The sequence below is a fragment of the Balaenoptera acutorostrata genome, chromosome 18, assembly GCF_949987535.1.
Source record: "Balaenoptera acutorostrata chromosome 18, mBalAcu1.1, whole genome shotgun sequence".
Classification (NCBI taxonomy): Eukaryota; Metazoa; Chordata; class Mammalia; order Artiodactyla; family Balaenopteridae; genus Balaenoptera; species Balaenoptera acutorostrata.
In genome coordinates this window covers 12,834,417-12,849,203 of record NC_080081.1, presented here as the reverse complement: position 1 = coordinate 12,849,203, position 14,787 = coordinate 12,834,417, and the positions used below count along the sequence as shown (strand labels likewise).

General features: G+C 39.4%; 1 protein-coding gene across 1 annotated transcript in view; it reads left to right on the top strand.

The window, feature by feature from the left end:
• Positions 1-13,675, top strand: part of RAP2A (RAP2A, member of RAS oncogene family) — a 41,678-nt gene extending 28,003 nt beyond the window's left edge. Inside the window, exon 2 of the mRNA XM_057532676.1 lies at positions 9,864-13,675. Coding sequence (XP_057388659.1) covers positions 9,864-10,101 — 238 coding nt within the window. The 3' untranslated portion in view covers positions 10,102-13,675. The remainder of the gene's footprint in view (positions 1-9,863) is intronic.
• The last annotated feature ends 1,112 nt before the right edge of the window (positions 13,676-14,787 follow it).

Genomic DNA, 14,787 nt, shown 5'->3' with positions numbered 1-14,787 from the left:
AGGTTTCCCCACCCACACGCATACTTCAGCTCACAGAGATCCCTTTACCCTGATCTTCTGGGTAGAAAGACAGAATTTCTCCCAGAGTTCTGGCTGTGTGCATACCACTGAGTGCCCACCCTCAGCTCAAGGCCACAAAAGAAAAGAGGAAAAACTAGGAAATTCAACCTCCGTAAGGGTCTTCTCTCTAAGAATTGGCCCTCCTCCCCAATCTGCCTGCTTTTCTTTACTTTTCAGAGTTGTTTGGTAGTTGCTGTTTGTATTTTGTCCTGAGTTTTTACCTGTGATTAGTGGGATATAAAGACTTCAGTGGACTTAAGCCAACTTGGCTACCATAGTCCTCAAGTAGCTCTTTTTAAAAGACTTTATTTCTTGGACTTCCCTGGTAACGCAGTGGTTAAGAATCCGCCTGCCAATGCAGGCGACACGGGTTCGATCCCTGCTCCGGGAAGATCCCACATGCCGTGGAGCAACTAAGCCCGTGCGCCGCAACTACTGAGCCTACACTCTAGAGCCCGCGTGCCACAACTGCTGAGCCTGCGTGCTGCAACTACTGAAGCCTGCAAGCCTAGAGCCCACACTCCGCAACAAGAGAAGCCACCGCAGTGAGAAGCCCACGCACTGCAACAAAGAGTAGCCCCCACTCGCCGCAACTAGAGAAAAGCCCACGTGCCGCAACAAAGACCCAACGCAGCCAAAAAAATAAATAAATAAAAAATAAAATAACAGAATAAAAAAAGAAGACTATTTCTTCAGAGAAGTTTAAGGTTCACAGCAAAATCGAGGTGATGCGGAGATTTCCTGTATAGCCCCTGAGCCTACCCGTGCATAGCCTTTCCCATAAGCAATATCCCCCACCAGACTGGTACATTGGTTAAACTGATGAACCTACATCGACACATCATAATCATCCAAAGTCAGTAGTTCACCTTAGTACACTCTTGGTGTTGTACGTTGTGTGGATTTGGGCAAATGTTTAATAGCATGTATTCATCATGGTGGTATCATAAAGAGTATTTTCACTGCCCTGAAGATCCTCTGTGCTCCACCTCTTCACCCCTTCCTCCCCACCCCCAGCAACTCCTGGCAACCACTGATCTTTTAACTGTCTCCATAGTTTTGCCTTTTCCAAAATGTCATATAATTGAAACCATACAATATGTAGCCATTTCAGATTGCTTTCCTTCACTTAATGTGCCTTTAAGTTTCCTACCTGTCTTTTCATGGCTTGATAGGTCATTTCTTGTTAACACTGAATGATATTTCATTGTCTGGATGTACCACAGTTTATCCATTCACCTACTGAAGGATATCTTGGTTGCTTCCAAGTTTTGGCAATTATGAATAAAGCTGCTAGGTACATCCATATGCAGGTTTTATATATTCATAATTATTCACTTTTGGGGGTAAATACCAAGGATTGCTGGATTGTATGATAAGAGTATGTGTAGTTTTCTAAGAAACCACTAAACTGTCCTCCAAGTGGCTGTACCATTTTGCATTCCCACCAGGAATGAGTGAGAGTTCCTGTTGCTCCTATCTATCATTTGGTGTTGTCAGTGTTCTAGATTTTGTCCATTCTAGTAGGTGTATAGTGGTATCTCTGTTTTAATTTGAATTTCTCTGACAAAATATGATGTGCAGCATCTTTTCACATGCTTATTTGCCATCTGTATATCTTCTTCATTGAGATGTCTATTAAGGTCTTTTGCCCATTTTTTTAATTGGGTTGTTTGTTTCCTGTTGAGTTTTAAGACTTCTTTGTATATTTTGGATAACAATCCTTTATCAGATGTCTTTTGCAAATATTTTCTCCCTCAAATGGTTTTTTAATACAACATTCAAAATGCCTGAGTTGCATTGTCATGATCAATTGGTCCCTCACCATCAAACTGTTCTTCTGATACAGTGTCAGCTCTTAATTTCTATTAAAACAGATTATTTTTATCTACATCGGTTTGGAGTATCCGTGATAGCTTTGAGTATCTTTTTAGTGTTATTACGCTCCTAACTTAATTTTTACATTACATTTACAAATTTCTCTCTGTTCTTCAGTATGCAGTCTGAAACCAAGAGAAAGTTGCAGCATAGAATTGTGGTTTCCTTTCATTACTCGAGCTAAATTACCAGAAGTGCTCTTTTAAGATGAAATATTTAGTCACCTCAAAACAAATCAGTTTAGAGGAAGACGGAAGCCTTATTTAGCTTATATTTTCCATCCTTACGAGAAGTATTGATGTTTTATGCTGGCAGGCTGTGGTAGGAGCCTTCAACTCCTAGCCAAAAACCATTCTCTTTCTCCAGAACTGCCATAATACTTTACTGAAAGATTAAAAATATCAATCCCAAGGGTGGGGAAACAGGCACTCTTAAGCACTGTTGGCTGTAGTATAAATTTCTGGATGTCAGTTGAGATTGCATGTATGTGTGCACGGCAATCTGGTTATCTAATCTAGAAATGTGATTTTTCTGGTTTAAATGGTATGCCATACACACACACACACACACACACACACACACACACACACATTATGCATACCTTTGAGAAAGAAGTTATACCTCTAGGTGTAGTTCATCAGATTGCTGTTTGTTAGTGAAAAAAATGAGTAGCGGGGAACTCTCCATGCACAAATGGAGAAGGAGTCATTAAATTACGGGATGTTTATTGTAGAGACTCTATAAAATGGAATACTGTTTAGCCATTAATATGATGTATATCACTTATTGATACACAAAGTCCATGATAAGTGAAAATCGAAGCTGGTATAATCTCCTTTCATAAAAATTTACATTTATATAGATATGTATAGGAAAATAGTGAAACGATATACACCAAAATAGTTATAGCAATTATTCTTATGGAGGTGAGATTAAGAATGTTTTTCAATTTCATCTTTACCTATTTAAATATTGCCATGGGTTTTTTTAAATCATTATCATATTTGACCAGGGAGATGGAGAAGAAAAGCTATTTTCATTTTGGAGAAAAGATTTCTATGTTCTCAGGCGTAAAAGGAGGGACAACGTGTTGCAGATCACAGCTCATTAGATAGGGATAAACTTTTTTTTTTTTTTGGCTGTGTTGGGTCTTCGTTTCTGTGCGAGGGCCTTCTCCAGCTGCGGCAAGCGGGGGCCACTCTTCATCGCAGTGCGCAGGCCTCTCACTATCGCGGCCTCTCTTGTTGCGGAGCACAGGCTCCAGACGCACAGGCTCAGTAGTTGTGGCTCACGGGCCTAGTTGCTCCGCGGCATGTGGGATCCTCCCAGACCAGGGCTCGAACCCGCGTCCCCTGCATTAGCAGGCGGATTCTCAACCACTGCGCCACCAGGGAAGCCCAGGGATAAACTTTTTAGCACTGACTTTTTAACACTAACATTTAACAGAACTGACAGGAAGGACAAAATGGGTTGCCTGAGATATGATTTCCACATCACTAAAGATGTTGAAATATAACCATTTGGTAAGGTTGTCATGGAAATGATTAAAGCATCAGGTGTTCTGACATTTTGCCTTGAGACCCTCTTGGTAAGTGAGATTTTTAACAACGGGTGGAAGGTTGAACAAGGGGACCTTGTAAGTAAAAATCTTTCCGATTCTCATTTCTGAAAAAGTGACTGAGAAGACAGCAGCCTGGTAAAATTCATGTGAAGCATAGCCTTCTTTTAATATGCTACAATGCAACACCCTCAAAAGGAAGTTAAAGGAACTGAGTGTAGTGGTATCTGTCTACAACTTATCATTGGTGAATAAATGCAGGGAAGAAGGAATTGATCCTGGACTTGCCACAGTATAAAACCATGAACTATACACATACAGTATTGTTTGGGGTCACAACGTAGTAGATCAGGTCCGTGATTCCTAAACCCTGCTGAACCTCACAATTAGTCTTCAGAACTTATAGATATAGATAGGTATTTTTTAACAGGGTCTTGAGTCCTGATCCCACAAATTCAGATTCAGTAGCTCTGGAGTTGGGCCTGGGAATCAGTATTTTTAATTCTCAAGCTATTTCGGTGATCAGCCGAGTTTAGACACAACCAGAATAAAATATACATATACATATACCCATATCAAGACAGTTACATAAAGACTGTTGACAAACATCAAATGCTTTGAACTATTCATATCTACAAAGCTGCCTTCACTGAGAAGCCATCAACATTCTACAGCTAAGTGATACTCAAGCTAGTATTTCTGATGTTTCATTCAATGCATTAAGCAGAGCTGCTCAAAAGAACTAATTTTATTTATGAATATATTATGTAATCATGCTCATGATACAGTAAACAACACGAACATTCATGTTAATAAAACAAGAGTTCTAGGCTTCCCTGGTGGCGTAGTGGTTGAGAATCTGCCTGCCAATGCAGGGGACACGGGTTCGAGCCCTGGTCTGGGAAGATCCCACATGCTGCGGAGCAACTGGACCCGTGAACCACAACTACTGAGCCTGCGCGTCTGGAGCCTGTGCTCCGCAACAAGAGAGGCTGCGACAGTGAGAGGCCCGCGCACCGCGATGAAGAGTAGCCCCCACTTGCCGCAACTGGAGAAAGCCCTCGCACAGAGACGAAGACCCAACACAGCCAAAAATAATAATAATAATAATAATAAATAAATAAATAAATAAAATTTATTTTTAAAAAAAACAACAAGAGTTCTCAGAATATAAACAAAAATAACAGTGAGATGCAGAAGCCACTGTATGATCCTGCTGTCAAAGGAAACATCAAGGAAGTTATGCTGAAGTTGATGAGAAACAAGCTGATGTTGAAGATGTGAACAGGGTGGTACTCTGCTCTTAATAATGTTAACAACAATACATAAATATTTTCGGAATTTTGCATCTTCACCTTTGTTCCCAAGTGATGTGTTTAGAAAAGGGAAAAAATGAAGACAACTCACGAAACTGTTAATAAATATAGAGCATGAAATGAAAGTACTGCCGTCACCTGCCAACTAAGTACCTAGTCTTCCTAGATAATCTAGTTGGCCCTGTCATAGATGTCACGTGTTTGTCTTCTGAGGCCACTTTTGCCACCCAGGTTCCAAAGTTCTGTTTAGCCTGAAATGAACAGGTTTCCTATGCTGCAGGGTTTGTGGCTGCAGGAGTGGCAGGAGGCTATACAGATGGGCCCCCAGCCATCACACACACTCCCACCAGCTTTCACACTGGCTGGCCTGTGTCCTACCTGGCATGCTCTTCCCCAGATACCTGCTTGGCAAACTCCCTTACACCTTTGCTCACATGCCACCATCCCAGCAAGGCCTACCCTGCTCATCTGGTTTAAAGTAACACCTGTGCTCCCAGCCCCCACCCTGTTCTGCAGTTTTTTTCCATTGCACTTAACACCATTTAGTAAACCAATAATTTAACATATTTACTTAGGTGTATTATCGATGACCGTCTCCTCTGCTCGACTCTAGGGCAGAGCTCTTTGTTTTATTCACTGATGTAGCATAAGTGCCTAGAATAGTATGTAGCGCGTAGTAGGCCCTTATCAAATAAACGTGTTAAATGGATGAATAAATATACAACACATTGATTGTTTATCACTAGTTATTTATGCAGCGGCAGGCAGTTTTCCGTAGAGCCTTCAGCACTTGCATAGCTAAAAGCATCCCACGTTTCTGTGTTTGAACAGTGTTGTCAGTGAGATGGCGCTGCCGGGGCCCCGAGTGCATCTCCAGCTTCCTGGCAGGCGGAGTGCACTGAGCACCCGCTCCACTCGCCAAGTCGGAGAGCTCTGCTGCCTGGGGACCTCGCCCCACTGAACCTGACGAGGTTACCCCTGCACGCTGGGCTTACTCCTGAGGCGTCCATGCACATCTCTTGTGAAGCTCAGCCTGCTGGGTGCTGTTCTTAGAGCAGTGCTGGGCTCTCAGCAGTCACTCAGTAAGTGATACGTGTTGTCTTGGGAGTGACCTGCTGTGTCTGTGCTGACTTTCAACTTCAGGGCTTAAGAACCCCTTAGAAATTAGCTAGTCCAGCTCATTTTATAGTCCAAGAAACCACGGAACATAGAGATGAAGTTAATTTTCTAAATTCACAGCACTGGCGAGAGGCAGTTCTGGAACTGGAGTCCTGGTCTGGGTGTTTTGGGTTTGTTTGTTTCTTAACATACCGTATAGCCACAGTGGAGAGCAGGACCAGTTTCCTCACACCCTCACTGTATTCTGTCAGCCTCATCCTTTGCTGCTTTCCCTTTTCTTTCTCACTCATCTTCCTGAAAGAGGATCCAGGTTTCTCCAGATCTTCCCTCCACAAAGAGAACCAATTCTGTCATCCCAAGCCAGCGCCGTTTCAGATTCCCTTCCCCGCAGGTACCCACATTTGGAGAAGGCTCTTCCGCTTGTCCTGTTCCCTGTTGTTATGATGCTCAGCCTAGGGAGGGGGTGGGGTAGAGTAGAAAAGGCCGCTGTCAGGGGGCTGCTTTATCCCTGTGACTCCAGGCCTGCCTCTGCCCCTCGTCCTCACCACCCAGATTGGTGCGCCGCCCCGCCCACTCCTCGCCCCCCCCACTCCTCGCCCCCCTCCATCAGTTCCCCCTCCTTCTTCACACTTCCTGAGGCCGTGGTCTCATATCAGCGGGCAGGAGGGGAAAGAACACCACCCTTCATTTATCCGGCGCTTGGTTTTGTTTTTTGTTTTTTTTTTTTAATATTTATTTATGGCTGTGTTGGGTCTTCGTTTCTGTGCGAGGGCTTTCTCTAGTTGCGGCGAGCAGGCCTCTCACTATCGCAGCCTCTCTTGTTGCGGAGCACAGGCTCCACACGCGCAGGAGCTCAGCGGCATGTGGGATCTTCCCAGACCGGGGCTCGAACCCGTGTCCCCTGCATTGGCAGGCAGATTCTCAACCACTGCGCCACCAAGGAAGCCCCGGCACTTGGTTTTTTCTAGATTCTCTCATGTGACCGTTACAGCAACCTTGTGTGTTAAGTGGGAACAGATATTCTTACTCCTGCTTTACTGATGAGGAAATGAAATATAGGCGAGTAGAGTAACTGATTTGCTCAGTCTTGCAGCCTTTCAGTGGCCCGACTGGAAGCTGAGCCTCCAAATCCTGTCTCATATATTCATGTTAACCGAAAGAGCCACAAAATTGATCACTGTCTGGTGTTCTGAAATGTACATAATACCTTTTTTTCTTAAACATCGTATTCAGTCTTTTAAACTCTTCTGAGAATATTAATCTGGATTTCTCTAGCATCTTTAGCATCTTGGTTTTAGGAAAGACCACTGAATTCAGTGTGTGATATAATGGACAAGGTCTCCGATACTGACTAAGTGCACATTTTGGTTTAACAATCATTAAATACTGTTGCATGTGGACCTGTGTTTGCAGTGTTCTAGTTATTACCCTTTTGAGAACCTGTTAGATTTATTCAGATTCTTGATTCAGTGTCATACAATGGTTAATGATTTGGTTTTTTTACACGTTTTGAAAATCCACATATTTGTAGTTTTTAATTAAAAGTGTAAGAAATATTTCTTTATGTATAAAGCATGATATTATGCTGTGTATTTAAACTAAAAAGTATTCCTTAAAATAGTTATCACTTGATTAATAATAGAAAGGGATGCCTTATCACTTTCCTTTTTATTAAGTATTGTAAACAGAGATTGAAATTAATTTTAACTTTAATCAATAAATTTTACTTTAATTTTATTAATGTTTATGTTACTTCACTTCTAGACAGAGTGTTTTAAACACACAGTGATGTATAGCCTCTTATAAGAAAAACAAAATGCAGTTATACCTTTGCAAGTAAAACAGATTAGGAACTGACCTTGTCCTTACAGGACTGGCCGTGTCAGCTCCTTGCCAAGCTTCTCTGTACAGCAGGCCAAGAGGGCTTGTACGCAAAGCAGCTGATTTATAGTGTTTGTAATGCAGCTTCATTCTCACTGCCATTGTCCTCCCAGAGGCTAAGGGGTACACGTAATTGTTTGTATGTGAGGGTCCTAGAAGATGTGAAAAACTCCTGTGTCATGTTCAAAGCTCTCAGTATGATCTGAGATCAGAAAGCCTAGGCACCGCTGAAATACAGTAAATGCATGGAAAGTCCTTTGATAAAAACTGGAATTGTCCAGATCCATTTCCTGCAAAATGATAATATCCAAATCTTAGATTTACCTTTGATACTGTTATCCCCACTATCCCCACTCATTTTTAAGTTGCTTGTGTGTTTCAGATTTCTGAGGGGCACACTGCCTGGAGTGTGACCTCTTGTTGAGACCATTCTCAGTTTGATCTTGTGCCAAAGAAAAAAAGAGAGACTCTGTTGGGAATATAGTTTGCTTTATAAATTAGGGTGAGTAGAGATGAACCATCTTGCCAGGATGATGAAGTTGTGGAAGTACTGTCACTAACATTAGCTGCCAGCCTGTTACTCAGTTTCCTGAATGATACAAGTGCTGTACAAATCCTGCCTTAGTAAATCCTGACTGTGTGTAGCTTTCTCTTCTAACTGATTAGCTGTATCTAGTCACACTTGTTATCACTTGTGTGCAGGTTTGCAGTTTGCTTCCTTTATAAATTAGAGATGCATTCTGCTTGGGGGTAAGTACAAACACACAGACACAGGTATTGATTTATCCTAAAATCACAAAAAGCTTTTAAAATGATGTATAAAGTACAAATGTATTAGCAACATTGCTTAGAACAAACATAAACACAAATAGTAAATAAATATACACAGTAGCACCATGTATTTTTACACCATGAATAACCATTGTAGAGAGAATCATCTTTAGTACCAAAATGATTTAGGACCTCTTTGTTCTTTTCATATTATCTGTTGTCTATTAGTTTAGCTTTTTCCAAACATCTTTACTTATAGACGCCTTACCTGAGTCCATCTGACTCCTGTAACAAAAATACAATAGACTGCATGGCTTAAACAACAGAAGTTTATTCCTCCCAGTTCTGGAGGCTGGGGAGTCCAAGATCAAGGCTCTGGAAGATTCAGTGTCTGGTGTGGGCCCACTTCCCTAGTTCATACACTGTCATCTTTTCACTATGTCTTTACTTGGCTGTAGGGGCAAAGGAGCTCCCTGGGGTCTCTTTTATAAGGGCACAAATTCCATTCATGATCTAATCACTTCCCAAAGACCCAACCTAAATACCATCACCATCACTTTGGGGATTAGGTTTCAACATATGAATTTTGGTGGGACACACATTTTGTCTGTAGCACACTGATTCTAGTTAGGAAGGAAAAGAAGTGGTAACATCAGATAAAGCTAATGATTGGATGTTTAAGTCCTTGTCAGGCCGAAAAGAACCATGATTGTCTTTCAACAGGCTAATCTATAACAGTTTGTGTAAAGGGATAGAGTGTAGTTGTGTTTGGTGGGTTTCATCCTAATGAGTACTACTAGCTTTTTTCTTATTTAGGAACTATTAGAACATGATCAGTTTTGTATACTTCTAGAACATAGTAAAATGCTGAAATTATATAAAATTATAAATTATTCGTTTAGTCACAAGAGCTATTACCTCATCATCTGAATTTTTGTAAGCATCTCTTACAATGGAAAAAGTTTAATCCATATAAAGGGATTTATTCTGAGATTCTGAGAATAATTTTCCAAGTATATCTGGAAAGGTACATTGATTTTAAAAGATGTATAATTGATTAATTTAAAACATCATTTTGAAAAACCCATTTATGACCTACTATGAGAGCTGCTTCTAAATGCCTTCTGGCAAATGTCAGACCAACTGGAGCAAATAATTTTTCATGTAACTGAAAAGAATATTTGTAGTAGAATATAGTGAAAAAAGAGAAAATACACTTTACCTGTTTAACTTCGTGCTAACTTCTCCGACATCGGTGTGTTTTGTTTATTCTCTCGTAGGTATGAGAAAGTGCCAGTCATCTTGGTCGGGAACAAAGTAGACCTGGAAAGTGAGAGAGAAGTGTCCTCCAATGAAGGCAGAGCCCTTGCAGAAGAGTGGGCCTGCCCCTTCATGGAGACGTCTGCCAAGAGTAAAACAATGGTGGACGAACTCTTTGCAGAAATTGTGAGGCAAATGAACTATGCCGCTCAGCCCGACAAGGATGACCCGTGCTGTTCCGCGTGTAACATCCAGTAGCGCTCACACGTGGCTGCCCTGAATCGTAGGCGATACCAGCCTCGTCTGCTCGACAGTGGAGCTTGCAGGATGTGTGGTGTGACTCTCCAGTGAAATGGCAGTCCTTGTTCAGAGTGGAGCAGTGATGGTCAGTTGATGTCTCTGAGTAACATGTGGGTTCAGTAACTCCAGTCTTCACCGTTGTCCTCAGTCTTCTCTAGGCACCTGCAGCTTCAGGCATAGCCAAGTCGATCTACAGGGTGTTCTCCTTTGAAAGCTGTCATGGCATTGTCACTGAGTTGACAGAAGCAACTATGGTGTATGTTAAAAATAATCATGGGCAAGAAACCAGAAGAATTCCTGTGACCACTTACAATTAAAATATTTTGTCTTCTGTTAAAAAAAAAAAATTAAGTAAAGGAGAAATATTTTCCTACAAGAGTACTGAATTTCAGGAACTGAGATAGTGCTTCTAACCAATGTATCACGTCAAGTAAGATAACAACAGCTGACCTGCCAACAGCATTACAGGGAGAGATTCTTTGCTCAGCTGGCATATTTGTTTTTCAATATCGATGCTTAATTGTAGATGTTATCCTAATTTGTGACACGGAACTAACTCACACGTCAGTCCTTGATAGAGCAAAAGTCACAACAGGTTGTGTAAAAATACAGCCTAGTGTTAGAATGTGTCATCACCTGCTTTGCCCAGAAAGTGGAGACTCTTACAAGGGTTTAAGCCGAATTAAAACCCCAAACCCACCCTCTGTTAACTAAGCAGGGATGGTCTTTATTACTTTACTGAACAAGAAGGAAGCAACTGTGACGGAAAGAGATTGTGTAGCCTTACTAACGAGAAGTGTTCTAGTAGATTAACTAGTACCATCATGTAAGGAAAACGAAGCCATGTTGCATCCACATGTTCCCGTTTGCAGAAACCTCACAGGACAGTACGGATATCTTGCATTTTTACGTTCATTAAAGCAGCAGATTCCTTCTTGCCTTTAAGGGCTATGGTTGTGGTGTGATTCTTGGCTAACCTGCTTTCGAAATCAAGTTTTCTATAGCAGAGCTTTATCGCAGGCATTTAAAAAATTGAATAAACATGTGAAATAATTTGGGCTTAAAAGTAGAACATAAATTATAGAGTGGAAGGTAAGAGACAAAAAAAAAAAAAAAAAAACAAAACCCTTTAATTTTCCTGGAGAATTATATAAAGATTTTCTTATAACAATTTTGCCCTGATAACTGAAGTGGCAAATAAAGCTAGAGTGAATATTTTGTTTTGAAAAGGTGCTCAAGTTCTGACATTTTTGGTTTTCATAGCCGTAAAGTATTTATCATTTGCATGACTAAAGGCACATGAAAAACCTATTCATAAGTTTTACAATCAAGTGCAGAAGGGTTTTCAACTAACTTCAGAGTTATAAATGCTGAAGACAGTATCTTGAGCTGATCCTCTGGAGATAAATTTGGCCTTCAGAACTGCAGTATCACTGAGCCTGTGATCTACATACCGCCCGACATTTTGTTGGTTTCACACTCTTGTGCAAGTAAGCTCGGGTCTTATGCGTGTAACTGAGGGAAGAGTGTATGTTTGCGTGTGCATGTGTGTTTATTGTTCCTACGAATTTGGCACAAGTCAGAGATAATTGCCTATAATGAGAATCTGTACTGCAGAATATAGTGTATCAAAACCATTTTTTTCTTTTAAATTATTTGTTTTTATACATTATTGAAATCATAGGTAGCCCCCCAAGTGTTTAGTAACCTGACATTAAGGTTAGAGGAGAGAAAAAAGGTGGATAGTCCTTTTCATAGATGAGAAAACAGAGATCTGTGGGTAAAACCAGGCCGTGGTTGTCAGAAGTCTTTGAATTGTGAATATTTGCATTCTTCAATATAGTTTTTTTTATGATCCCCAATTATGAAGCACCTTGTTGATAGGACAGAAAGTTCTAACCAGTTTTATTGAAATAAATTTCATCATGTAAAAGGTGATTTGACTCAATCACGTAGAGAAATCAAAGATTCAAGAAGTATGATTTTATCAACTGAATTAGAAATATTTGTTAGTGCACTGTTTGAGTTTTGAAGCCTGTAACTTCTAAGAATGATTCTGTTTTTTAGAATTCCATATTTGGTAGCAATTTATGGCAACAGATTACATATTAAAAACATCTATAAAGATTCTACAGTTTTACATTGTGGATTGCTATGCAGACAAGAAAAATAAGTTAAATAATATGAAAGGTATGGCAAGATATAAGGTGGAAAAGGTTATCTAAAAATTGGGGTTTTAGTTAGATGTGTTTTTCAGACAATAAGGTGGTTTTTTACTGCAAAGTTGTTAATAACTGATTTGGCTGCCTGATCAGTGTTTCCACACAGCCCTGAATATTTAGTGACAAAGCATCAAAGATATGCAGAAATGTGGAAACGCTTGTGTGCTCTTACTGTTGGTATTTCATCTGGTATGGATATAACTCAGCTTGAATGAATGTGTTTGTTGAGATGTTAATACAAAGCTTAAGAACAGGAAGATGAAATTTGTTGGCACATGAAATAATAGTGGCTAAAAGTTGGTGACCTTGGGTCGCTATTTATTTTATGCCCTGATCAGACTAGCAACTAGATAAGTGAAAGTTTTTCTAACATGCCTTAAAAATGTTATGGTTTGATCCAAAGACCCACTTTTTCTTTAGCTACTATGATAAGGTTTTCTTTTTTTTTCTGTTTCATCTCGTTTTACTTTTATACAAAGGCAGCATTTTTTAAGTTTTTTCGTTCTATATTGCAACTTTTTTTTTTTTTGGTTCTTTTAAGCTGTGATAGTGATGGTAACTGATGCCTTTCATTTTGTTCAACTTATACAAAACAAGCCAGCATCTGATCAAAAGTATTACATAAAATCTTCCTTAAACTATTGAAAGGTGCTTTGATGATTTTCTCCTTTGGTTTGTAGAATTAGGACTGAAATTTTGACTCTGATTGCTACAGTTGCCCAGTTGCCATCACTTTTCTGTGGTAAAACTACTGATATTTACTCTTCTGTATAAAGAAATGTTGCCTAAGGGTGTCTGCTGTTTGTTTTCAGGAGTTGCCCACTGGGGGTATTGTCTATATGTATGAATATGAAAGTGCTTATTTTGCTTGTTGCCATTGGTTTTTTGTTTGTTTTGTAGTTTTTTGTTCTCAGTAGCCTTGTGTTAGCACTTGGGTAAGCTTTAATTGTCTCCTTAGCCAATCAAATGTTAAAGACTATGGGGGTCTTTTTTTTTTTTTTTTTTAACATGTCATTGTGCATCTCTTAAATCTTGATCAGGGTTTCAAGAATGACTGCAGTGGGTTTTGGAAACAGACTTATCCTTATTGATTTGGGATTTCCCAGAGATAAATATAGTTCACAGTTAACTGTTGAGCTCTAATACAACTGACCATTTAAAATTGAACCACAGTTTATTGTTTTGTAACAATGTCAGTTGTTAAACCTTGACATTTCAATTAAAACATGAATTGTAGTTATAACTCAATGCAAATTCAACAGTTGTATTTGGAGTTAAATTATTTTAACAAATAAATTTATTTAATGAAATTTCCTCTGGGTTTGGGTTTTTTTTTTTTGGTTCTTGTTGTTTTGTACATGTTCATGAGTGAAACGTATTTAATGTATTTTTTTCAAAAAAAACCCTAAAAATTGCCATAGAATGAATTTAATACTCTTCTTACAGAAATAGTCAAGCTGAATTAAATTGAATTAAATTCATCATGTAAAAAGGGACTTAGTAGATCATTTTCACACCATTTAAAAATTAAAATAACATGAGAAAGATTTTTAAATCAGTAATTTCAAATATAAAGTTATCTTCATAAATGGTATTTTATATTTTTTGATGATAGCTGGCTAATCTGAAATCTCAATGCTCTTGGTTCACAGAATTGTTCTAGATAATTAACATTAATTAGCTGTTGCTTTGTAGCCCTGTTAGTATCACTAAAATGTATCAGTGTCCTTCTAGTCATGGCTTGGGGCTGTCTTTTTGTTTAGGTCTTGTGGATATTAAGGTACCAGAAGCTGGAGGTTGCTGTTTAGTAGGGCTGTAGGGCCTGCTTATTCTATATAGGGCCCTGTTAATGTTGACAGATGCTGTTAATTATATACAGCCTTCAGCTGCTCTGATAAGGAGCCCATTCATTCCCTAAGCCAATTTAAACTGTGCCTTTTGGTCATGTTGCCTTCAAACTCTGTTGAAATTTCCTGGCAACATTCCACCAGTTTAGAAGCCTCATTGTTTTGGAATATAAGAATAATTTGAATGAATATAACAGAGGCACTGTAGACAGAATCTCAAATATTTAAAGGAAAACATGCCTATATTTTCGTAAAATAAATAAATATCTACTGGTTGGCTTCATAATCTCAGTTGAAGCATTTGTAAAGTATTTAAGCCTATCAAATTCTAATTTCAATTGGGAGAATTTCTTTGCAGCTGGAAAATAGTATTTCGAAATTCTCACAAGTTGTACCATTTATTGATTGTTAGAGGTTCATGAATAAAAACATAAATAGCTGAAGGAATAAACTGCCACCAGTTGGGAACCTATCTGACCTCTGGGACCTGTGAAGCAGAGAAAATTGTCACAAACTCCCTTAAAAAGCTGCTAACCTCTTATTTGTTTTTTAATTCAAAATATCTACGTTTCCAT